This window comes from Choloepus didactylus, chromosome 1, assembly GCF_015220235.1.
Source record: "Choloepus didactylus isolate mChoDid1 chromosome 1, mChoDid1.pri, whole genome shotgun sequence".
In the NCBI taxonomy this organism is placed as follows: Eukaryota; Metazoa; Chordata; class Mammalia; order Pilosa; family Megalonychidae; genus Choloepus; species Choloepus didactylus.
In genome coordinates, this window is record NC_051307.1 from 87,033,757 (window position 1) to 87,059,317 (window position 25,561).

Below are 25,561 nucleotides of genomic sequence, written 5' to 3' on the forward strand. Positions count from 1 at the left end.
CATTTATTTCTGCTTTAATCTTTGTTATTTCTTTGCTTCTACTTGCTTTAGGATTAGTTTGATCATTTTCTAGCTTCTTCAGTTGTTCCATTAGTTCTTTGATTTTAGCTCTTCCTTCCATTTTAATGTATGCATTTAGAGCTGCAAATTTCCCCCTCAATACCACCTTCACTGCATCCCATAAGTTTTGATATGTTGTGTTTTTGTTTTCATTCATCTTTAGATATTTAGCAATTTCTCTTGCAATTTTTTCTTTGACCCACTGATTGTTTAGGAGTGTGTTGTTTAACCTCCAGGTATCTGTGAATGTTCTAGATGTTTGATGGTTATTGACTTCTAGCTGCATTCCATTGTGGTTACAGAATGTGCTTTGAATAATTTCAATCTCTTTTAAATTTATTGAGGCTTGTTTTATGCCCCAGCATAGATCTATCCTGGAGAAAGTTCCATGAGCACTAGAGAAGAATGTATATCCTGGTAATTTGGGATGTAATGCTCTCTATATATCTGTCAGGTCTAATTTGTTTATTACATTGTTTAGGTTCGCAATGTTCTAACTGTTCTTCTGTCTGGTTGATCTATCTATAGGAGAGAGGGGTGTATTGAAGTCTCCCATGATTACTGTGGATAAATCAATTGCTTCCTTCAATTTTGCCAATGTTTGTCTCATGTACTTTGGAACTCCCTGACTGGGTGCATAAACATTTATGATTATTTCTTCTTGGCGAATTGTCCCTTTTATTAGTTTATAGTGTCCTTTTTTGTCTCTTATGACATCCTTGCATTTAGAGTCTATTTCATCTGAAATTAGTATTGCTATCCCTGCTTTCTTTTTTGGCTGCAGCTTGCATGGAATACTTTTTTCCATCCTTTCACTTTCAATTTCTTTGTGTCACTGGGTCTAAGATGAGTCTCTTGTAAACAGCATATGGATGGTTCATATCTTTTAATCCATTCTGCCAACCTATATCTTTTAATTTGGGAATTTAATCCATTTCCATTCAATATTCTTACAGTGAAGGCATTTCTTGAATCAGCCATCTTATCCTTTGGTTTTTATTTGTCAGATCTATTTTTTTCCCTCTCTTTATTTCCTTTAAGTTACCCTTACTAATACTCTTCAGTTCTCTTCTCCAGGCCTCTCTCTCCTGTCTTTTCTTCTCAGATGGTAGAGTTCCCTTTAGTGTTTCCTGTAGGGCAGGTCTCTTTTAACAAATTCGCTCAGCATTTGTCTGAGAAAACTTTAAGCTCTTCCTCAAATTTAAAGCAGAGCTTTGCTGGATAAAGAATTCTTGGCTGGCAATCTTTCTCTTTCAGAATTTTAAATATGTCATACCACTGCCTTCTTGCCTCCATGGTGCCCAATAAGTAATCAGTACTCAGTCTTATGTTGCTTCCCTTATATGTGGTGAATCACTTCTACCTTGCTGCTTTCAGAAATTTCTCCTTCTCTTCAGCATTTGACAATCTGATCAGAATGTCTCAGACTGGGTTTATTTAGATTTATTCTATTTGGAATTCGTTGGGCATCTATGATTTGCATACTTATGTCATTTAGGAGGGTTGGGAAGTTTTCCCCAACAATGTCTTCGAATACTCTTCTTAGCCCTTTACTCTTCTCTTAGCCTATTTGGAACACCAGTGATTCTTATATTTGTGTGCTTCATGTTGTCCATCATTTCCCTGAGATCCATTTCAAATTTTTCGATTGTTTCCAGCATTTGTTCTTTTGCGCTTTTGCCCTGTCCTTGAGTTTGCTAATTCATTCCTCTACCTCTTCAAATCTGCTTTTATGTGTCTCAAGAATATTTTTAGTTTGATCAACAGTATATTTTATTTCTGTAAGATCCATGAATTTTTTTACTTACTCTTGCAAATCCTTCTTTATGCTTTTTTAGGGTCTAATTCATGTCCTTTATATCCTGAGCCATGACATTGCTGTTTGTGTGTACTTCTTTGATTAATTGCTACAAGTTCTGCATTTCCTCTGTCTTCATGTGGAAATTCAATCAGGGCACCAATTTTCTGTGTGCTCTGGGGACTGCCAGCCCTGTAGGTGGGTGGGCGTGCCCTGCACAGTTTGGCAGGGAGTCTGCTCCAGGACACAGTGATCCCAGCCATTCCCACGGCTGCAGGTGGAGTACTCTAGGGCTGCAGAGCTGCATGTCTCACCTGCTAGCTCAAATGCCCCCACAGTCCCTATCTGCTGTACATCCGTGAATCCCTGGGATTGGCGGAGGGCTCCTGGCACTTCGGTGTGGCACCCTTGCCTCTGGGCTGTGCACACCACAGGCTTCCGTGGAGGAAGAGTGGATGTTGTCACAAGCCCGCTGAATCCCAAATTCCCTCAAAGAAGCTGTCAGCCATGGGGATGGAAAGGGTTATCTCCCCAGCCAACTGCAAAGATGGCTGCATGCGGTGTGGAACACTGCCCCCTTCCACACTTGTCTGCCTGCTTCAACTGCCAGTCCCTGGCATGGGGCTCTTGGCTGCGGGTCTGTGATGGGTTATCCCCTGAGCCAAAGGCTGAGGAGGGTGTCTGGGGCGTGGAAGGCTGCTATCATCTGCGTTTGTCAGCCAGCTCCAATGTCCATTGCCTGGCGGTGTTCCAGGAGGAACACTTCCCAGTCTTAAATGCAGTCTCTCAGTTTCTCCAAGTACACACTCACTATGGGTGTAGAAGTCCCTGCTCAGCTGGTGGAACCCTGGAACTGCTATTCCGGAATGCTTTCTGTCCTTTAGCTAGTGTTTTTCAAGGAGGAGAATTGTGCTCTGTCTCTTCTAATCCACCGTCTTCCTGGAACTTCCATTTATATACATTCTATTAATATATGCCATCATCCTGCACTTCCCTGCGTGATAATGGCATATATTAATATCACCATCTTTTAACTGCTTTGTTTCAGTTGTGAATGTTTTGTTTCTTCAATTAGACTTTCACACTTTCAGAGAGAGTTCAGTGCTAGACAGGACATGAGTTTGAACTAACACAACTCATTCTATATTCTATAGCCTGTATCCAATGGCAAGAACCTTCTCTACTTCTTTTTGCAGTATCCACAATGTCTTATGACATGGGAATATACTGAAAGAGGAATATAAATAATAAAGAAGGTACTCAATAAATACAATGCTTATCTAATATTGAATGAGATTTAAGCACAGTATAAATAAGGTCCTATTGATAGCTATCCATCTACCAGGAGGGAAGGGGCGAGATGCCAAATCTTTGGTTTGTTGATAAAAGACAAATTATATTTCACAGTAAAAACGATCTTAAAGAAATGAAAAAGAAAAAATAAAGAAACCCTATAGGCAAATCACAGGTGTCAGGGGTTTAGTCCCTTGACACAGAGTAGGCACTGTGAACTGCAATTATATCCTCCATCTGGAAGACTGCTCCAGGTATCTGAGTATCTATAACTGAATGAAATTTTTGTGCCCCTAGAAAGGGGCAGCTCTTTTTAATTACCTAGAACTCTCTCTAAGGAGCAGATTGAAGAACTCTCTAGCTCTTTAACATCGGGCTTAGACTATGGGACTTCTAATGGTTCTATTGTACTTACTCAATTGATTGGAGAAACAGTATTCCCAGAGGACAGTGTTTTAAAAGTACCATGTTTTAAGTCTAGTACCCAAAATACAATCTTATTTCTCAATATTTAGTTTATGTCAATAATACAGATGGAACACTTATACAAAGCAGATGTTTCATGTTCTGAATTACATGGTTAAAATCTAGAAACATTACTGGAATGTGATATGCAGATTTAAATCAAGAGTGATGAGTATATTAGATCTTTCTCAAATTAAAATGAGTCTAGCATCCCACAGTGCTCCATATCAGAATATCTGTATTCCTAGATTTATTAATATATGGTAGAAATACAAAATGCTTTACCATTTACAGAGTTGTAGAATACTGCTCTTGTGCTTTTCACACTGCTGGCACTGCCCACAGAGCCTCCAACATCCCATAATTCTATATAGAAAGTCTTCTCTTCTGGGGTTCCTTCTTTGTAGTCATGAACCTACCAAATCCATCAAATCAAATAATTATTATACCTACTGGAAAAAACAAACTGGTAAGCACACCCTTTTTCTGGTTTAAAGCATTGAACATTTTGTATCAGTCACTAGCTAGTTTTATAACTTAAAAATCACAACCTCTCTGGTCTCACTTTCCTCATCTGTAAACTGGCAAGTATTGGTGTTGATATCTAAGGTCTGTCCCCGACCTGATATTCTACAATTTTCCCTGGGAGGATGGTGTGACAGTGGAAAGTAGTTTTGTCTTTGGGGTAATGAGGCAAATTTTATTAAATTGCACCCTTCAAATAATGAGGCAGAGGAATTCCAACTAGGTAAAAAGTACTACTATTCCCATCTTTCTACTTGAATTGCTTTCTTAAAGATACCAATGGTTTGCTCACCAAATCTGAAAGCTTCTACTCTCTTTAGTCCCCTTCTGACTCCTTGCTGAAACTTTTTTTTTATTATGTACTACTTTGATTCATCTCACTGTCTATTGACTTGTTCTTCTCTATCTCTTTTACTGAGTTCTCTTTCTTTTTATCACAAACTTTTGACTATTCCCTACAGCTCAGTCTCTGATCTCTGTTCTTTCCCAATATAATTTTGGGGTGTGTGGCAGACACCTTTGGTGGACTAACCCAACAACTATTCTTGTCATTTCCAACTACATAGGATGGAAAGCCAGGTACCCCTTTGCTTCTCTTGCAGCTAGGGATGGCCCTATGACCTAGCTTGTCCAATGAGACTTAAGGGGAAGTTTGCTGGGCACTTTTGGGAAAGGTTTTGCTTTTTTTTCTTTGCTGATAAAAAGGAATAGATACTGGTGCTGTGCCTTCACCCTTCTTCTTGCTTTGAAGAAAGACATAATGCTTGGAGTTACAGAAGATATCTTGCAATCTGAAGCAACAAATGTAAGGACACACAGCCAACATCCTAAGGATGGCATTACTAAGCCTTTACATCAAACCTGGAACCAACTATCTCCAGATTTCTTGGTATATGAGAAATATCTTTATTTCTTAAACGAGGGGTTGGCAAACTAAGATCCATAGGCCAAATCCAGTCCACTACCTATTTTTGTAAATATTTTATTGGAACACAGCCACACCCATTCATTTACATATTATCTAACACTGCTTTTCTTACAAGGGCAAAGTTAAACAGTTGTGACAAAGACCACATGACCCACAAAGCCTGATATATTTACTATCTGGCCCTTTATGTAAAAAGTTAGCCAATCTCTATCTTAAGCCACTGTAAAACAGGTTTTCTGTAACTTGCAGTTGAAAGCAAGCCATTTTCAGGGCTTAAATTATTGTATCTCCCTGAGTCTCCAGATCTGAATTCAGATCACTATTTACACTTCTGTATTTACAGCTGCATCCTGGACTTCATTATAGACTGCTGACTCTTCTTTGGAAATGTTTCTTGGACTTTTGCATGCTTCTCCATTCCTACAATCATTTCTCATCTTCGTTCAGATGCTCCACATTTTAAACTATTCCAGCAGTCTCCTAGCATGTCTTTCTATTTCATGCCCATCTCTCACCCCTCCGTAACTCCTGAAATCCTTCCATCAGGCCTTCTGGAACTCAAAGTTCAGTCTTCAGGAAAATCCCCCATATCTTCCGCTATTTTCGTAATGATCCTTTTATCCTTTGCTTTTTCCAATTGAAACCTCGCACTCCATTGAAGACAATGCTTCCCCTGCAGGCCATTCAGGTGGTAGCTGTTACCTCTCCCACCCCTTGTACCACTGGTTTGGTGGTATAGTGGTTGTCCTTTTTCACACTATCCTCCTGCCTCAGTATGTTATTTTAGGTCATTGGAATATATGATCCACTAATGCTCCTTGACAATTATCCAGAAATCACAAAGTTACTCCTCCTCATTCCTTCAAGATGTCAGACCCTAGCTCACTATTCCTCAACTAGTACTCCTACCATAAATCTTAGTGATTTTGAAATTTATCTAGATGATCTTTCCAATATGCTAGCTTCTCAGTTTCTAGACCTCTCTTCCAATGATCTGGTTCTCCACCCAATTTCAGTTATTCATTCTCATCATTACACCCTGGTCCTTGTCATCACCAACAACTGAAAAGCCTCCATAATGTCAATTTTAAGCATTTAACTCTCTGACTTTCTGTTCACCACTTCTATCACTCAAGTTTACTCCCCCTAATACTCCAACTCTAATAAACTTTGACCTCACAGGCCCTGAAGTCAATTGATTCTGACACCTTTCATAACTTACCACCACCACCACTTCCAAATCCTCACTTCCTAACTAAGCATAAATTCTATGGTCTGTGATTATAATCACTCCTTTGTTTTCTCACATTGTTGTATTCATCTGACAAAATTCCAACCTTGGTTAAATTCACTTCTCCCACTACTTCATGTCTGCAACCCAGCTACCTGAACGTGGAGTGTGCTGGTTTGGATCTGTTATGTACCCCATAACAGGCCATGTTCTTTTAATCCAATCTTGTAGGGGCAGACTTATTGTGGGTAGGGCCTTTTAATTAGATTATTTCCATGGAGATGTGACCCTGCCCATTCTTAGTTAGTTTACTGGAGTCCTTAGGAGAGCTCAGGGAGAAAGACAGAGGGCTCAGAGACAACATAGACCCAGATGCTTGGGAGATGCAGACAGAAAGATGTTTGGAGATGCTAAGCCAAGAGATGAAGCCCAGCGTTTGCCCTGGAGAAACTAAGTGAGAACCCACAGATGCTTAGAGAGAAAGCCACTGGAATAAGAAGCTGAAAGCAATGCAACTCAGGAGCAAAGGACCAGCAGATGCCAGCCACGTGCCTTCCCAGCTGACAGAAGTGTACTGGACACCATAGGTCTTTCTTCAGTGAAGGTATCCTCTTGTTGATGCCTTAGTTTGGACACTTTTATGGCCTTAGAACTGTACATTTATAACCTAATAATCCCCTTTCTAAAAGCCAATCCATTTCTGTTATTTTGCATTCCAGCAGTTTTAGCAAACTGGAACATGGAGTTTAGAAAAATACACATACAACCTGATGGGATTCACTTTAAATTCAAGGGTGTCTTTGGAACTGTCCAATCAGTTCCATAGTCCATTTACTCCTTTCCCCTCCTAGATAACTATTTCATACTTTCTACTCTTTTTTCAACTTCCATTATCTCTTCCACATCTTAATCACAGCTGATAATCTTGCTTCCTAAGACAGAAGCAATCAGAAGAGAACTCTACAATCTGCTCTTCCTGTATCTATTCACTTCCCTGCATCTGTGCCCATATAATCTGCCTTCTTTCTGCTATTATAAATGGACTCTCTGTGTCCCCAAGGCCAATTCCTTCTCTTGTGCTTAAGATTCCATTCCTTCGTTCTTATTCAAAAACTAGTTCCATCAATTCTCCCCTCTCTCCCTGTGCCAGTTCGATGTATTATGTCCCCCAAAATGCCATTATCTTTGATGCAATCTTGTGTGGGCAGACATACTAGTGTTGATTTGATTTTGGAATCTTTTGGGTGTTTCCATGGAGATGTGATTCAATAAACTTTAGCAAGACCTCTGGTTGGATTATTTCCATGGAGACGTTGCCCCACCCATTCAGGGTGGGTCTGAATTAAATTACTGGAGAACTATATAAGCTCAGACAGAAGGAATGAGCTTCCTACAGACAAGAGGGGCACTTTGAAGAACGCACAGAAGCTGAGAGAGTAGCTGCAGATGAGAGATAGTTTGAAGATGGCCATTGAAAGCAGACTTTTGCTCCAGAGAAGCTAAGAGAGGACAAATGCCCCACGAGCAACTGAAAGTGACATTTTTGAGGAACTGCAGCCTAGAGAGGAACATCCTGGGAGAAAGCCATTTTGAACCCAGAAGGACACTGCCTTCTATCATCAAAATTTCCCTCTCTGCTGGATAATTTCCACCAGCATACAAACATGCCATAATTTTTCCCATCTTTAAAGAAAAAAAAGCTTTCTACAGACTCCATGTCCTCCGCCAGCTAACATGCCATGTTCCTTTCAACAGCAAAACCCCATCCAAAGAGTTGTCTACTCTCAACTGACTAATCCTCTTCCTTATATTTCTTTTGAACTCATTCCTATCAAACTTTTGCCACTGACCTATTCCTTTTCCCAGTGACCTCCATATTCCTAAATCCAATGGTCAATTATCAGTTTTCATCTTACTCCACCACATGACAGAACTGATCACTTCTTTTGTCTTGCAATACTTTCTTCACTTAGCTTACAGGTTATCAGAAACTCCTGGCTTTCTTCCAACCTCACTGGCTACTCCTTCTCAGTCTCCATTTTTCGGTCTTCCTTCTCTCTCTAACCTCTAATTGTTGGAGTACCCCAAGGTTTTGTTCTTTGACCTTTTTTCTTCTCTGTCAACTCTTCCTTTCTTGACAATTTCACCTAATCTTATGACTTCAAATGTTGTTATTATGCTAATGAATTCTAAATTTATATCCATTCTGGACTAGTCACTTGAACTTCACACTAGCGTATTCACCTAATAGGCACCTGAAAATTATGTCCAAAAATAATTTCCTGATCTTCCTCCAAAATTATTCTTCTCACAGTTTTCTCCGTTTCAGTAAAAGGCAACTCCACCTTTCCAGTAATGTGGTCCAAAAAAGTTAAGAGTGATCCTTAACTCCTTTTCTTTCACAGAGCATATCTGTTTGGCAGCATGTCCTGTTGCTTTTATCTTAAAAATATATACAAAATCTGTTCATTTCTCACTACCTCCATTATTACCACTTTGGTCAAAGCTTCTACCCATTTCTTTACCTGAATTAATTACAATGGTCACCCTCCTTGAGCCCCACCCCATCCCGCATCATTTATTTTCCGTACATTAGCTAGAATGAACCTTTTAAAATGCAAGTTAGATCATATTACCTTTTTGTTCAAAACGCTCCAATGACTTTCTCAGAGTAAACTCCAAAGTGTTTCCCTTTCTCATGATCTAGACTCTGTAGGCATTTATTGCCTGTAGTACATAACTATTAAGAAGGAAATTCTGATATAATACAACCTTACTTATTCCAATATGTTTAAGAACCATATTATAATATGGTGGTTTGTAACAGGGGCGTACATCAGAATCTTCCAAGAATTTTTTTTTTTACAACTGTACAACACAAACCTCATTCTGGACCTACTGAATCAGGATCTTTGGGGCTCAGTCCTAGGTATGCATATTTTGAACACTTCTCAAATGATTCTGATGTAACCACTATTTAAGAACTGTTGATTTCATAGAATGGAATTGTTCTGGTACCAAGAGACTTAGATTATACTCCTCAATTGCCATGGATCATCCCTAATATCATTGAGCCTCAGTTGCTTATAAAATAAAGGAGCTGTATTAGGTGATCTCTAAAGTATCTACAAGTTTTGAAATAGTAAAAAACAAGAATGCTTAAGCAGTTAAATTAGATGTCATAAAATGCACTAAAGCTCACATACTATACTCAACAAAATGTTTCACACTTTGACTTATCCACAATTTAGTTCAAATCCTTTTGGCCCAGGAAAGGTTTAAATAATTAAGGTATTCTACAGACAGCCACAATGACATTAAGAGAAGGCAATTCTGAAACTAACAACAAAGAAGGTTAAAACAGAAAAATGAGAATAGCAAAGTCATAGAAGTCACAGATGGCAGTGAGGGTGGCATAATAACATTGTGAATGTGATGAATCCCACTGAATGGTATGCTTGGAAGTGGCTGCAATGGGAAATTTTATGTTGATATATATCTTTTCACAATAAAAAAATGGAGAGAGGCTAAAAAGAAAATGGCAATTAAAGGCAATACGTGATCCATGGATCTAATAATGGAGGAGAAAATTCCCAAAAGGATATTATTGGGACAACTGGAAAAAATGGAATATAGACTGTATGCTATATATTAATGACAACTTCTTGAATTGATAACTGCACTCAATGAGGTTATATAAGTGAATATCACTGTTCTAAGGAAAAACACACGAGAGCACTGAGAGTTCAAGGAGCATACACAGACGATAGAATAATTGATAGAATGATATAGCAAATGTGGCAAAATGTTAACAGTTGGTAAGATAAATAATAGGGGGGTGTCTTGGTTTGCTAATACTCCCATTATGCAAAATACCAGAAATGGATTGGCTTTTACAAAGGGGGTTTATTTGGTTACAAAGTTACAGTTCTAAGGTCATAAAAGTGTTCAAACTAACGCATCAACAAGATGATACCTTCACTGAAGGATGCCCAATGGTGTCCAGAAAACCTCAGTTAGCTGGGAAGGCATGTGGCTGGCATCTGTTGATCCCGGATTGTGTTCCTTCAAGTTCCTCTCTCAACTCCTGTGCATTCTTGGTTCTTTGTCCCAGGATGTTTCTCTAAGTGCCTAGGGGTCCTGTCTTAGCATATCCCGGGGCAAACTCTGGGCTTCATGTCTTCACTAAATGTCCTTCTGTCTGAATCTCCAAGTATCTCTAAACATCAGCATCTGCAAGTGTCTGGGCCCGTGTGGATTTTTTTAAAGGACTCCAGTAAACTAATCAAGACCCATGCTGAATGGGCAGGGCAAAATCTCCACGGAAACATTCAATCAAGAGGTCACATCCTAATCAAAAACATTAACCAATCTGCCCCTACAAGATTGCATTAAAGATGTATGGTATGTGAATATAACTCTATAAAATTGTATAAAAATATATATATATAGGAGTAAGTGTTGGAGAAAACATGGTGAGAGGGATGATGCCTCACCAATATGGACTAACTACAATGTGTAAACTCAGAATTGAATCTTAGAACATAGCCTAACGTGGACATAATAATTGTAATAGTCCCTAGATTGTAAGCTCTTACAGCAGTTAACTCTATCCCTGAATTGTAATGTCTATCTCTAAACTTTGAGATGCTGATCCCCTAGAGTATAACCTGATTGGTCTCTGTAACAATGCATATCTCTGAGACACCTGAAACTCAGAGCTAGAGCTCGGCAGATATGAATGTCAGTATTAGTGCATACAGCCACTGTCAAAAAAAAAAAAAAAAAAGCTGAAAAACAGCCCAGACTTCAATTAGTGATATGAATGAAGCAGGTCTGGTTAAGACCAGGGCAAGCCAGGACAAAGGGTAAAGGTTGAAACTGACTGTGTTTTAAAACTTCAACTTCTGTGTGAAACCAAGGGAAGAGATATCTATTTGGTACAGGATCTAAATTTTCTAAACGGTACAACTCTACAGTCGATTTGTTCAAACACCACAATTGCATGGAACTTTGAATAGGAAGTGAGATACGGCAGGTTGGTATAGGCTGGAGTGAAATAGTGACACATCCCAGAGTAATTTGGGCAGATAATAAAAAATATATTTACAGCCTCCCCCTCCCCAGCCCCGAGGATCTGGGGGAAGGTGTGGATGTGTTGGACTTCCTCACCTGGAATAGTGTTGATGTTGTCACAAACATTGGGACTGGCGGTTTGATGTGCTGAGCCCTTGATCATGGGACTTGCCCTTATGAAGCTTGTTACCGCAAAGGAGAGTCTAAACTTGCATGTAGTTGTGCCTAAGAGTCTCCCCCTGAGTATCTCTTTGTTGCTCAGATGTGGCCCTCTCTCTCTCTAACTGAGCCATCTCGACAGGCGAACTCGCTGCCCTCCCCCCTATGTGGGACCCGACTCCCAGGGTTGTAAATCTCCCTGGCAATGCAGAGTATTACTCCCGGGGATGAATGTGGACCCGGCATCGTGGGACTGAGAGTATCTTCTTGACCAAAAGGGGGATGCAAAATGAGACGAAATAGTTTCAGTGGCTGAGAGATTTCAAATGGAGTCGAGAGGACACTCTGGTGGACATTCTTATGCACTATATAGATAACACCTCTTAGGTTTTAATGTATTGGAACAGCTAGAAGTAAATACCTGAAACTACCAAACTCCAACCCAGCAGTCTGAAGTCCTGAAGACAATTATATAATAATGTAGATTACAAGGGGTGACAGTGTGATTGTGAAGACCTTGTGGATCACACCCCCTTTAGCTAGTGTATGGATGAGTGGAGGAATGGGGATAAAAACTAAAGGACAAATGGGGTGGGATGGGGGGATGATTTGGGTGTTCTTTTTTCACTTTTATTTTTTATTCTTGTTCTGGTTCTTTCGGATGTAAGGAAAATGTTCAGAGATAGATTGTGGTGATGAACGCATAACTATGTTATCATACTGTGGACAGTGGATTGTATACCATGGATGATTGTATGGTGTGCGAATGTATTTCAATAAAACTGAATTTAATTAAAAAAAAAAAAAAAGATTGCATTAAAGAATATGGCTTCTGAGGGACATAATATATCCAAACTGGCACGGGGGGATAAGGGGTTTGGAGTATTTTGGGTTTTCTTTTTTATTTTTATTTCTATTTTTGTATTTTTATTATTTTTGGGGGGAGTAATGAAAATGTTCTAAAATTGATTGTGGTGATGAATATACAACTATATGATGACACTGTGAGACATTGATTATATCCTTTTGATGGATTATATGGTGTGTGACTATATCTCAATAAAATTGCATTAAAAAAAAGTTGGTAAGTCTGAGTGTGATGGTTGGAAATTGTCTGTACCCCAGAAAAACATGCTCTTGAAGTTAATCCATTCCTGTGGGTTTGGACCCATTGTAAATAGGATCTTTTGATGACTGCACTTCAGTTAAGGTGTGACTCACCTCATTCAGGATGGGTCTTCACCTTCTTACTGGAGTCCTTTATAAATGGGATGAATATATATATAGTGAGAAAAAGCCATGGAAGCAAGAAGCTGAAATCAATGCAACTTGGAAGAGAAGAGAGAGACCAGCAAACACTATCGTGTGCCCTGCCACGTGAGAGAGGAGTACAGGAGTACCAGCAGCTGGTCTTCAGAAAGAAAGCTTGATTTGGACGTTTTCACAGCCTCAAAACTGTAAGCTTGTAAGGTAATAAATTCCCATTGTTAAAAGCCAGCTTATTTCATGGTATCTGCTTTAAGCAGTCTAAGAAACTAAAACACTGAGTATCCGGGAAGTGGGTAATTAGAATTCCCTGCTTTGATTTTGTATTATTTTTGCAACTGTCCTGTAAGTTTCAAAGTATCTTAAAATGAATAAAAACACACAAACAAACCAATTTCCTAGGTGATTTTCATACATAATTAAGTTTGGCAACTATTGCAGTATACCACTTTTTTTGCTCTGAAGCTATTTCTAATAACTAATGTTATCTCCACTAAAACACTAACTCTGCTGAGAACAGACACCATGTTAAATAATTCCAAGGCAGCACACTTCTTAGTCTTGCAAAATATCAACATACTCCCAACCCAGAGTGACTTCACTCTTCTCTACCCCAACACTTTTCCTAATCAAGTCTTTTCATATTTCCAGAATTAGAGAAGTTGTCTTCCTTCCTTTTCAACTTGTCCAATTAATACTAAGTTGAACTTAATTAAAATGGAATGAGTCCTCAGAACTTTAAACCAAAGGCCTGTAGTTTTTAGCTATGACATTATACCTTTTACATGGGTGAGTAATCTCTGAGGGAAAGCTTGACAACATAAAAAGTACTGCTCTTGACACAGGAAGTGGTACCTTGGTGCTACACTAAGAGCCCAACGTGATGGCGGGCAATACCAAAGTATAAGAATGTGTTTTGTATTTAAATCAGGTCATCAAGAATTTGATATTTAGAGTCATTACAGACCTTACAGCTATACATGGAAGGGTTTTCTCAACAGGGTGCAACAATATGTACTGATCATCAAATGGAAAAAGAAACCTCATTCCTCAATGCTGCTGTCACTTTGGAACTTCTCATCTACTCACCTCTTTACTTTTAATTGGAAACCAAATCAAAACTAAGTACAAAAGGTTTTTGGCTCATTTGGAGAGTTCATTCATTGTTTATAACTTTTAAAAAATAGAAACGGTTTTATTACATAAAATGACACACACCCACACCAAGAAAGAACATAAGATGTAGCAGATACTCTCCAATACATTTGGTTTAGTATCTGTCCCTGCAGAAATGTATTTCAAGAGAGGCAGGAAGGTAGGAGATCTTAGGGGAGAAAGAGGAGAAAAGGGAAACTCAGAGAGTATACCAGGGGAGAAGGAACTACATTTGTCTCATTCACTACTTTACCTCCAATTCTTCTGCACAGTGTCTGGTACCCAGTAGGTATGCAATACGTGTATTAAATAAAGAAGTGAATGAATGAGCAGCATAAAGATTATTGCTAATCACTTCTTCCTTTACCAGTAACTCTTGTTTTGCCTGTAGCCAAGCTCATTTCTTCTAGCAAAAAAAAAAAAAAAAAAAACTTTACTTTTACTTCTATTCTGTATCTATTCTCTCTTTACTTAACCGCTAAACTTTGTGAAAGATTGATTTAAATTTCAGTTTCTATTTCTTCCTGACCATTCACATCATTTGGTTTCTGCCACTAACATTCCATTGTACTTTCAAAGGTCAGCACTGACTTCATCACAACCAAATTCAATGTTTTGTTGTTTTCTTTCCCTCTCAGTCTGATCTCTCTACAGTATTTCATACTAAAGATCAATCTGTAATTTGTGAAATTTTCATCTTTCTTTGCTCCTGTAGTATTTCATCATCTCGGCTGTCCTCCTACCTCTTTGACCAATCCTTTCTTCAACCCTCTTTTACCTTCAACTCTCTAAATATAAATGGTCCCCAAGGTTCTTGATCTGCTCTTCTCTTCCTAAAATTTCTTTAAAAAAATCTCCATGATAGCCAGTGGATGAAGGTGGCTGAAGGGCACATTGACTGAGAAGCAGAAGGGCGAACTGTGGTGTTTACATATCATGGAATATTGTGTGGCTACAGAAAGGAACAAAGTCATGAGGCATGCAATGAAGCAAATGAACCCTGAGGACATTATGTTGAGCAAAATAAGCCAGAAACAAAAGGACAAATATTGTATGGTCTCATTTAGAAAATACTTGAAGAAAATTAGGGCCTAGATGGTAAGCTCTTATGGCAGTCACATTTATTTGTAAGTTTCAAGTGTTATTTCTAAATTCTGAGATGCTGTGTTTTCTGTGTATAACCTGGCATTTTCCTGGAACTTTGGGTACCTGTGTAACACCTAAGACTCAGAGTCAGAGGACTGCAGCTCTAAAAGTCAGCATTACTCCATACAGTATCTGTTAAAGAAGCGGAAAAGAGTTCAGACTTCAGAGATATGAACGAAGCTGATCTGGTTGGGACAAAGGTAAATCAGAATACAGGGTAAAGGATGATATTGTCCATATTTTAAAACTTCACCTTCTGTGTGAGACCAAAGGAAGAGATACTTTGTACAAAATTTAAATTTTCTGTAGTACACAATCTAACTTAACCTGTCTGGCCAGTTCACTTAAACAACCTAAACACATGGAGCCTAAAATAGAAATGAGATCTTGTAATTCTGTATAGCTTAATGTAATACCCTGATACATTCCAAAGTATGTTAGGCAGATAATAAGTTTTGTAGTCCCTTGAAGGACTGGAGAAGAACCACAGAACTATTAAACTTCCTCACCTGGGAAATTTCTGATACTCTCTCTAGCATTAAGGACTCCCAATTTAATAAGTAAAGCCCTCGATCTTGAGGCTTGCTCTTATGAAACTTATTTCTATAATGCAGAAGCTAAGCCTACCTATATCCATGCCTAAGAGTCCCTTTGAGAGAGCCACTTTTGTTGCTCATATGTGGCCTCTCTCTCTCTCTAAGCCCAACTCTGCAAATAAACTCACTACCCTACCCCCTACACGGGACATAACTTCCTGGGTTGTAAGTCTCCCTGGCAACATGGGACATGATTCCTAGTAGTGAACCCGGTGCTGGCATCATGGGATTGACAATTCCTGCTTGACCAAAAGGGGTAAAAGAAATGAAACAAAATAAGGTTTCAGTGGCTAAGAGATTTCAGAGAGTCGAGAGGCTATTCTGGAGGCTACTCTTATGCACATTTCAGCTAGGTACTGCAAATTGTCATGGTATGCCAAGCCCCAATAAACAGTATTCCTAGAAACCCTAAAGAATACTGAGGGCTGTAGCTGAGACTCTATAAAAGTTTCACTCATTAAGTTTATTTTTCAGAAACTTAAAACCTCCAGATTGTTCCTATGCCAGATAAGACGTGAAACCCAGAGGTACCAGTCTCCAGGAACATCAACCAGTTGCATCTTCCTACTCCATAATGTCGACACCCCTTTTCAACAAGAAGAAGTTAGAATAGTCAGTGCTCAAATATTCCTGAAGATTGAGTGAATGATCAAAAGAGAGGGAGGAGTTGTAACAGTAGAGACAGGAGTTAAATGATTGTGACTACTGAATCATTATAAAGATATTTCTTTTTAGTCTCTAGTGTATTAGAACAGTTAGAAGGAAATAACTGAAATTTGGAACTGTAACCCATACCATACTTTGAAATTTGCTCTATAACTACTTGTTAAACTGTATTTTGAAATTTACCACTTTTCTGCATATATGCTATATTTCACAATGAAAAATATTTTTAAAAAATCTTGTTAACTCTCATGGTTCAGGATTATCTCTATACAGAGGATTCCTACTCAGAATCCTCTTGAGCTTCAACACCTCATTTCCAATTGATTTCTAGACAGCTCTAGTTGAATAGCTCACAAATACCTCCTTCACCATGTCCATAACTGAACTTATCATTTCCTTTTCTTTCACCTATAATTCACATCCCTCCTTGGGGAATAGTTCATCCACTCAGCTGTCCAAGTCACTATTCACTCATTAACATCCAGTACAATTTTCCATTCTTCACAAGCACCACAATTTCTTTCTTGAACTACTATAGCACTTATTTTCTCTACCAGCACTGTCCAACAGAACTTTCTGCGATGATGGACATGTCCAACATAAGCACTAGAAACATGTAGCACTTAAAATGTAGCTAGTTCAATTGAGGCTTCTGAACTAGACTGCCTGAATGTGAATCCCAACTCCATCACTTATTAGTGATGTGACCTTGGACGAGTCATTTAACACCTCTGTGCCTTAATTCCTTTGTAAGCCAAACAGGGACACTAATGGTAACCACATCACATAGTTGCTGAGGGAATTAAATTAGTTATATAAAATAGGTGCCTAGCACAAACTCAACACTATAAAATGTTAGCTGTCATTATTGTTAATGTTATTTTAGGGATCATTTATATAAAACCATATCCCATCTAATATAACTTCATATTCTTGGTGAGGAGAGAGACTATGCCTTTTTTTATTTCTCCCTAATGCTTGCACATTGTTATGCCACCCAAAGAGGAATTCAATAAATATTGATTGCATGCAATGTGTAAATTAGAGACTAAAAATCTCATTAAATAAAAAGAACAAATCAATTTCCCTATTTAAGGATATCAGAGTCAGAAACTAGAACACAGGTTTATTAGGGGCCTGGGTGAGGGTAAGGGATGGGGAGTTAATGCTTAAATGGTAAAGAGTTTCTATTTGGGATGTTGGAAAAGTTTGGTCATGGATGGTGGTAATGGTAGCACAACACTGTGACTTTAATTAACAGCATGAAATATATATTTGAATGTAGTTAAAAGGGGAATTTCAGGTTGTATCTCTTTTATTGGAATAAAAATTTTAAATAATACATCCACAGAAATGTAACAACACAGTGAACCCTAAACCATGGACTATAGTTAACAGTACAATTATAAAAATGCTCTTTTATCAAATACAGCAAATATACCACACTAATGCAAGGTGTTAATAATAGCGCAGTATATGGGAACTCTGTTTATTGCATGATTTTTCTGTAAACCTACAACTTCTCTAATAAAAATAAAAACAAAAACTTGAAAGCATATTCCTTATTTATAATTTTTGAAAAGACTAAATTCTTTAAGTCTTGTTTTCATAATTAAGAATAACCACGCATTTCTAACAGCCCCATTAGCCTTGAGCAACAAAATTAGAACATGGGAATAAATGAAGAATAACACAAATAAAACTTTTTTCCCTTTCCCATTCAGTCCACTTAAGAACAATCTCTGCACTCAATACTAAATTGAAAATGGTAGTAATTACTGAGCGCATACATTAAACTTTATCATTAGTTTCATCCAGGACCCGAAATTAAACAATTACATTATCATCTTCATCATCTCTATTTTTAGTTGGTTCTTAACAGATTCGAAGTGAGCTAAATGGGGCAACTGTTTCTAAGAGAGTTTTTAAGAGTGTGTATTCATGGGTCTACATCAATTCTAGAGATCCCTTCTCTCAGGTTTCAATAATACAGAAGCTGTAATTGTAATATAAAAGCTGCTACAGAATACAGTGTTCTTCCAAGCTATTTAGGTAAAGGCTTTATTAGATTTAATCACTCTTTCTAAAGGGAAGAACTGTTCACTTTATTATAACAATAGTAAAAATGATTTACATGACTATGACAAATTTTCTTGAAGTTATAGTTTAAAAAATGTCTTTCATTTATGGTGTCACTCAAGAAATGCATTCTTCTCAAATCTGGAAGATAGCAATCAAACAGCCCAGGATACAATGAACAGTAATAAAAACAAGGTCATTTTCGGCCTCACATGCCCCATTCTTCCATGATGCAATTCAGGCCAGACAGGTTTTATTTATTTATTTTTTTATTTTTTTATTTTTTATCATCATTTTATTGAGATATATTCACATACCACGCAGTCATACAAAACAAATTGTACTTTCGATTGTTTACAGTACCATTACATAGTTGTACATTCATCACCTAAATCAATCCCTGACACCTTCATTAGCACACACACAAAAATAACAAGAATAATAATTAGAGTGAAAAAGAGCAATTGAAGTAAAAAAGAACACTGGGTACCTTTGTCTGTTTCTTTGCTTCCCCTACTTTTCTACACATCCATCCATAAACTAGACAAAGTGGAGTTTGGTCCTTATGGCATTCCCAATCCCACTGTCACCCCTCATAAGCTACATTTTTATACAACTGTCTTCGAGATTCATGGGTTCTGGGTTGTAGTTTAATAGTTTCAGGTATCCACCACCAGCTACCCCAATTCTTTAGAACCTAAAAAAGGTTGTCTAAAGTGTGCGTAAGAGTGCCCACCAGAGTGATCTCTCGGCTCGTTTTGGAATCTCTCTGCCACTGAAGCTTATTTCATTTCCTTTCACATCCCCCTTTTGGTCAAGAAGATGTTCTCCATCCCACGATGCCGGGTCTACATTCCTCCCCGGGAGTCATATTCCACGTTGCCAGGGAGATTCACTTCCCTGGGTGTCTGATCCCACGTAGGGGGGAGGGCAGTGATTTCACCTTTCAAGTTGGCTTAGCCAGAGAGAGAGGGCCACATCTGAGCAACAAAGAGGCATTCAGGAGGAGACTCTTAGGCACAAATACACGGAGGCCTAGCCTCTCCTTTGCAGCAACCGTCTTCCCAAGGGTAAAACTTATGGTAGAGGGCTCAACCCATCAAACCACCAGTCCCCTATGTCTGTGGTCATGTTAGCAACCATGAAGGTGGGGTAGGCAAATACCCCTGCATTCTCCACAGGCTCCTCAAGGGGGCACTACATCTTTTTTTTTTTTTTTTTTTTCCTTGTTTGTCTTTTTCTTTTTTTTTTTTTTTTTAACTTTCCCTTCTTTTTTAAATCAACTGTATGAAAAAAAAGTTAAAAAGAAAACAAACATACAATAAAAGAACATTTCAAAGAGACCATAACAAGGGAGTAAGAAAAAGACAACTAACCTAAGATAACTGCTTAACTTCCAACATGTTCCTACTTTACCCCAAGAAAGTTACATAATATAGCAACATTTCAGTGAACTTGTTCCTACTACATCCATCAGAAATTAACAGACCATAGTCATTTCTGGGCATCCCCAGAACGTTAAATAGCTTATCTGTTCTTCTTGGATTATTGTTCCCCCTTCCTTAATTGCTCTCTATTGCTAGTTCCCCTACATTCTACATTATAAACCATTTGTTTTACATTTTTCAAAGTTCACATTAGTGGTAGCATATAATATTTCTCTTTTTGTGCCTGGCTTATTTCGCTCAGCATTATGTCTTCAAGGTTCATCCATGTTGTCATATGTTTCACCAGATCGTTCCTTCTTACTGCTGCGTAGTATTCCATCGTGTGTATATACCACATTTTATTTATCCACTCATCTGTTGAAGGACATTTGGGTTGTTTCCATCTCTTGGCAATTGTGAATAATGCTGCTATGAACATTGGCGTGCAGATATCTGTTCGTGTCACTGCTTTCCGATCTTCCGGGTATATACCGAGAAGTGCAATCGCTGGATCGAATGGTAGCTCTATATCTAGTTTTCTAAGGAACTGCCAGACTGACTTCCAGAGTGGCTGAACCATTATACAGTCCCACCAACAGTGAATAAGAGTTCCAATTTCTCCACATCCCCTCCAGCATTTGTAGTTTCCTGTTTGTTTAATGGCAGCCATTCTAACCGGTGTTAGATGGTATCTCATTGTGGTCTTAATTTGCATCTCTCTAATAGCTAGTGAAGCTGAACATTTTTTCATGTGTTTCTTGGCCATTTGTATTTCCTCTTCAGAGAACTGTCTTTTCATATCTTTTGCCCATTTTATAATTGGGCTGTCTGTACTATTGTCATTGAGTTGTAGGATTTCTTTGTATATGCAAGATATCAGTCTTTTGTCAGATACATGGTTTCCAAAAATTTTTTCCCATTGAGTTGGCTGCCTCTTTACCTTTTTGAGAAATTCCTTTGAGGTGCAGAAACTTCTAAGCTTGAGGAGTTCCCATTTATCTATTTTCTCTTTTGTTGCTTGTGCTTTGGGTGTAAAGTCTAGGAAGTGGCCTCCTAATACAAGGTCTTGAAGATGTTTTCCTACATTATCTTCTAGGAGTTTTATGGTACTTTCTTTTATATTGAGATCTTTGGTCCATTTTGAGTTAATTTTTGTGTAGGGGGTGAGGTAGGGGTCCTCTTTCATTCTTTTGGATATGGATATCCAACTCTCCCAGCCCCATTTGTTGAAAAGACCATTATGGCTCAGTTCGGTGACTTTGGGGGCCTTATCAAAGATCAGTCGGCCATAGATCTGAGGGTCTATCTCTGAATTCTCAATTCGATTCCATTGATCTATATGTCTATCTTTGTGCCAGTACCATGCTGTTTTGGCAACTGTGGCTTTATAATAAGCTTCAAAGTCAGGGAGTGTAAGTCCTCCCACTTTGCTTTTCTTTTTTAGAGTGTCTTTAGCAATTCGAGGCATCTTCCCTTTCCAAATAAATTTGATAACTAGCTTTTCCAAGTCTGCAAAGTAGGTTGTTGGAATTTTGATTGGGATTGCATTGAATCTGTAGATGAGTTTGGGTAGAATTGACATCTTAATGACATTTAGCCTTCCTATCCATGAACATGGAATATTTTTCCATCTTTTAAGGTCCCCTTCTATTTCTTTTAGTAGAGTTATGTAGTTTTCTTTGTATAGGTCTTTTACATCTTTGGTTAAGTTTATTCCTAGGTACTTGATTTTTTTAGTTGCTATTGAAAATGGTATCTTTTTCTTGAGTGTCTCTTCAGTTTGTTCATTTCTAGCATATAGAAACATTACTGACTTATGTGCATTAATCTTGTATCCCGCTACTTTGCTAAATTTGTTTATTAGCTCTAGTAGGTGTATCGTCGATTTCTCAGGGTTTTCTAGATATAAGATCATATCATCTGCAAACAATGACAGTTTTACTTCTTCTTTTCCAATTTGGATGCCTTTTATTTCTTTGTCTTGCCGGATTGCCCTGGCTAGCACTTCCAGCACAATGTTGAATAACAGTGGTGACAGCGGGCATCCTTGTCTTGTTCCTGATCTTAGAGGGAAGGCTTTCAGTCTCTCACCATTGAGTACTATGCTGGCTGTGGGTTTTTCATATATGCTCTTTATCATGTTGAGGAAGTTTCCTTCAATTCCTACCTTTTGAAGTGTTTTTATCAAAAAGGGATGTTGGATTTTGTCAAATGCTTTTTCAGCATCTATTGAGATGATCAACTGATTTTTCCCTTTCGAGTTTTTAATGTGTTGTAATACATTGATTGTTTTTCTTATGTTGAACCATCCTTGCATGCCTGGAATGAACCCCACTTGGTCATGGTGTATGATTTTTTTAATGTGTCTTTGGATTCGATTTGCAAGTATTTTGTTGAGGATTTTTGCATCTATATTCATTAGGGAGATTGGCCGGTAGTTTTCCTTTTTTGTAGCATCTTTGCCTGGTTTTGGTATTAGATTGATGTTAGCTTCATAAAATGAGTTAGGTAGTGTTCCATTTTTTTCAATGTTTTGAAAGAGTTTGAGTAAGATTGGTGTCAGTTCTTTCTGGAAAGTTTGGTAGAATTCCCCTGTGAAGCCATCTGGCCCTGGGCATTTATTTGTGGGAAGATTTTTGATGACTGATTGGATCTCTTTGCTTGTGATGGGTTGGTTGAGGTCTTCTATTTCTTCTCTGGTCAGTCTAGGTTGTTCATATGTTTCCAGGAAATTGTCCATTTCTTCTACATTATCCAGTTTGTTGCCATACAGTTGTTCATAATATCCTCTTATAATTTTTTTAATTTCTTCAGGATCTGCAGTTATGTTACCTTTTCATTCATTATTTTGTTTATATGGGTCTTCTCTCTTTTTGATTTTGTCAGTCTAGCTAGGGGCTTGTCAATCTTGTTGATCTTCTCAAAGAACCAACTTTTGGTGATATTTATCCTTTCTATTGTTTTTTTGTTCTCTATGTCATTTATTTCTGCTTTAATCCTTGTTATTTCTTTTCTTGTACTTGGTTTAGGATTGGTTTGCTGTTCATTTTCTAGCTTCTTCAGTTGATCCATTAGTTCTTTGATTTTGGCTCTTTCTTCCTTTTTAATATATGCGTTTAGTGCTATAAATTTCCCCCTTAGCACTGCTTTTGCTGCATCCCATAGGTTTTGGCATGTTGTGTTCTCATTTTCATTCGTCTCTATATATTTAGCAATTTCTCTTGCTATTTCTTCTTTAACCCACTGATTGTTTAGGAGTGTGTTGTTTAACCTCCAGGTATTTGTGAATTTTCTAAGTCTCTGATGGTTATTGACTTCTAATTGTATTCCATTGTGGTCAGAGAATGTGCTTTGAATAATTTCAATCTTTTTAAATTTATTGAGGCTTGTTTTATGTCCCAGCATATGATCTATTCTGGAGAAAGTTCCGTGAGCACTAGAAAAGTATGTGTATCCTGGTGATTTGGGATGTAATGTCCTGTAGATGTCTGTTAAATCTAATTCATTTATCAGATTGTTTAGGTTTTCAATTTCCTTGTTGGTCTTCTGTCTGGTTGATCTATCTATAGGAGAGAGTGATGTGTTGAAGTCTCCCACAATTATTGTGGAAACATCAATTGCTTCCTTTAGTTTGCCAATGTTTCTCTCATGTATTTTGTGGCACCTTGATTGGGTGCATAGACATTTACGATTGTTATTTCTTCTTGCTGAATTGCCCCTTTTATTAGTATGTAGTGGCCTTCTTTGTCTCTCAAAACATCCCTGTATTTGAAGTCTATTTTATCTGAGATTAATATTGCTACACCTGCTTTCTTTTGGCTGTAGCTTGCATGAAATATTTTTTTCCATCCTTTCACTTTCAGTTTCTTTGTGTCCCTGTGTCTAAGATGAGTCTCTTGTATGCAACATATTGATGGTTCATTTTTTTTGATCCATTCTGCGAATCTATATCTTTTAATTGGGGAGTTTAATCCATTTACATTCAACGTTAAAACCGTGAAGGCATTTCTTGAATCGGCCATCTTATCCTTTGGATTATGTTTGCCATATTTTTCCCTCTCTCTATTAATATCCTTTATTGTACCCATACCGAATCTCTTTAGTACTGAACCTTTCTCCAGGTCTCTCTGTCCTGTCTTTGTTTCTCTGTCTGTAGGGCTCCCTTTAGTATCTCCAGTAGGGCAGGTCTCTTGTTAGCAAATTCTCTCAGCATTTCTTTGTCTGTGAAAAATTTAAGCTCTCCCTCAAATTTGAAGGAGAGCTTTGCTGGATAAAGTATTCTTGGTTGGAAATTCCTCTCACTCAGAATTTTAAATATATCGTGCCACTGCCTTCTTGCCTCCATGGTGGTTGCTGAGTAGTCACTACTTAGTCTTATGCTGTTTCCTTTGTATGTGGTGAATTGCTTTTCTCTTGCTGCTTTCAGAACTTGCTCCTTCTCTTCTATGTTTGACAGTGTGATCAGTATATGTCTTGGAGTGGGTTTTTTTGGATTTATTCTATTTGGAGTTCGCTGAGCATTTATGATTTGTGTATTTATGTTGTTTAGAAGATTTGGGAAGTTTTCCCCAACAATTTCTTTGAATACTCTTCCTAGACCTTTACCCTTTTCTTCCCCTTCTGGGACACCAATGCGTCTTATATTCGGACGTTTCATATTATCTATCATATCCCTGAGGTCCATTTCGAGTTTTTCAATTTTTTTCCCCATTCTTTCTTTTATGCTTTCATTTTCCATTCTGTCATCTTCCAGGTCACTGATTCGTTGTTCAACTTCCTCTAGCCTTGTACTATGAGTGTCCAGAATCTTTTTAATTTGGTCAACAGTTTCTTTAATTTCCATAAGATCATCCATTTTTTTATTTAGTCTTGCAATGTCTTCTTTATGCTCTTCTAGGGTCTTCTTGATTTCCTTCATATCCCGTACTATGGTCTCATTGTTCATCTTTAGTTCTTTGAGTAGCTGCTCTAGGTGGTGTGTCTCTTCTGGTATTTTGATTTGGGTGCTTGGGCTTGGGTTATCCATATCGTCTGGTTTTTTCATATGCTTTATAATTTTCTGTTGTTTTTGGCCTCGTGGCATTTGCTGAACTTGATAGGGTTCTTTTAGGGTTTGTAGACCAGTTGAAGTCCTTATCTCTAATTTATCAGATCTACAGCTTCGTGGAGTACACTTTCTCTAACTAACCAGCAGGTGGCGTCCACGAGCCACCTGTTCTCCACAAGCCAGATCTCCCCTGCTTAGCCTTTTTGGTGAGTGGGGGAGTGAGTCTTGTGGGGCCCAATTGGTGTACCAAGCTTGCGTGTGTAGTTGGTGTTGCCTGCCCTGTATGTGGGGCGTGTTTCTGGGCAGTCGGGGAGGGGGGGTGGCCCTAACAATGAAATCTCCCTGATGATCCTAGAGTTTTAAAGCTGCTGCAAAAGTCTAATCCTTCAGTTCAGTCCTGCCACAGTTTGTCTCTGCCACTGACCCACAAGTCTTTGGTATTGGCGTATGGCTCCTGAGACTTGCAAGTGGGCCCCTCTTCCAGGCTGTGCACCCCGGGTCCTCTGTTGAGGGATGACTGTGCTATGTCACAGGTGAGTGCCATCCCCCCAGGGCAGTTCTGGGCTGCTGGGCTGTGTTGGGAGGCTCCCAGTCTGCTCAAATGATGGCTGAATGGGGCTCTGTTAATTCACACTGCTCCCCCT

The 25,561-nt window shown here is 38.4% G+C and overlaps 1 protein-coding gene across 1 annotated transcript in view; it reads right to left on the minus strand.

Annotated features, from left to right (window-relative positions):
• RABL3 (RAB, member of RAS oncogene family like 3) overlaps positions 1-25,561 on the minus strand; it is an 82,858-nt gene that overhangs the window by 25,570 nt on the left and 31,727 nt on the right. The window contains exon 3 of the mRNA XM_037836366.1: positions 3,902-4,031. Within this exon, the coding sequence (XP_037692294.1) occupies positions 3,902-4,031 (130 nt within the window). The remainder of the gene's footprint in view (positions 1-3,901; positions 4,032-25,561) is intronic.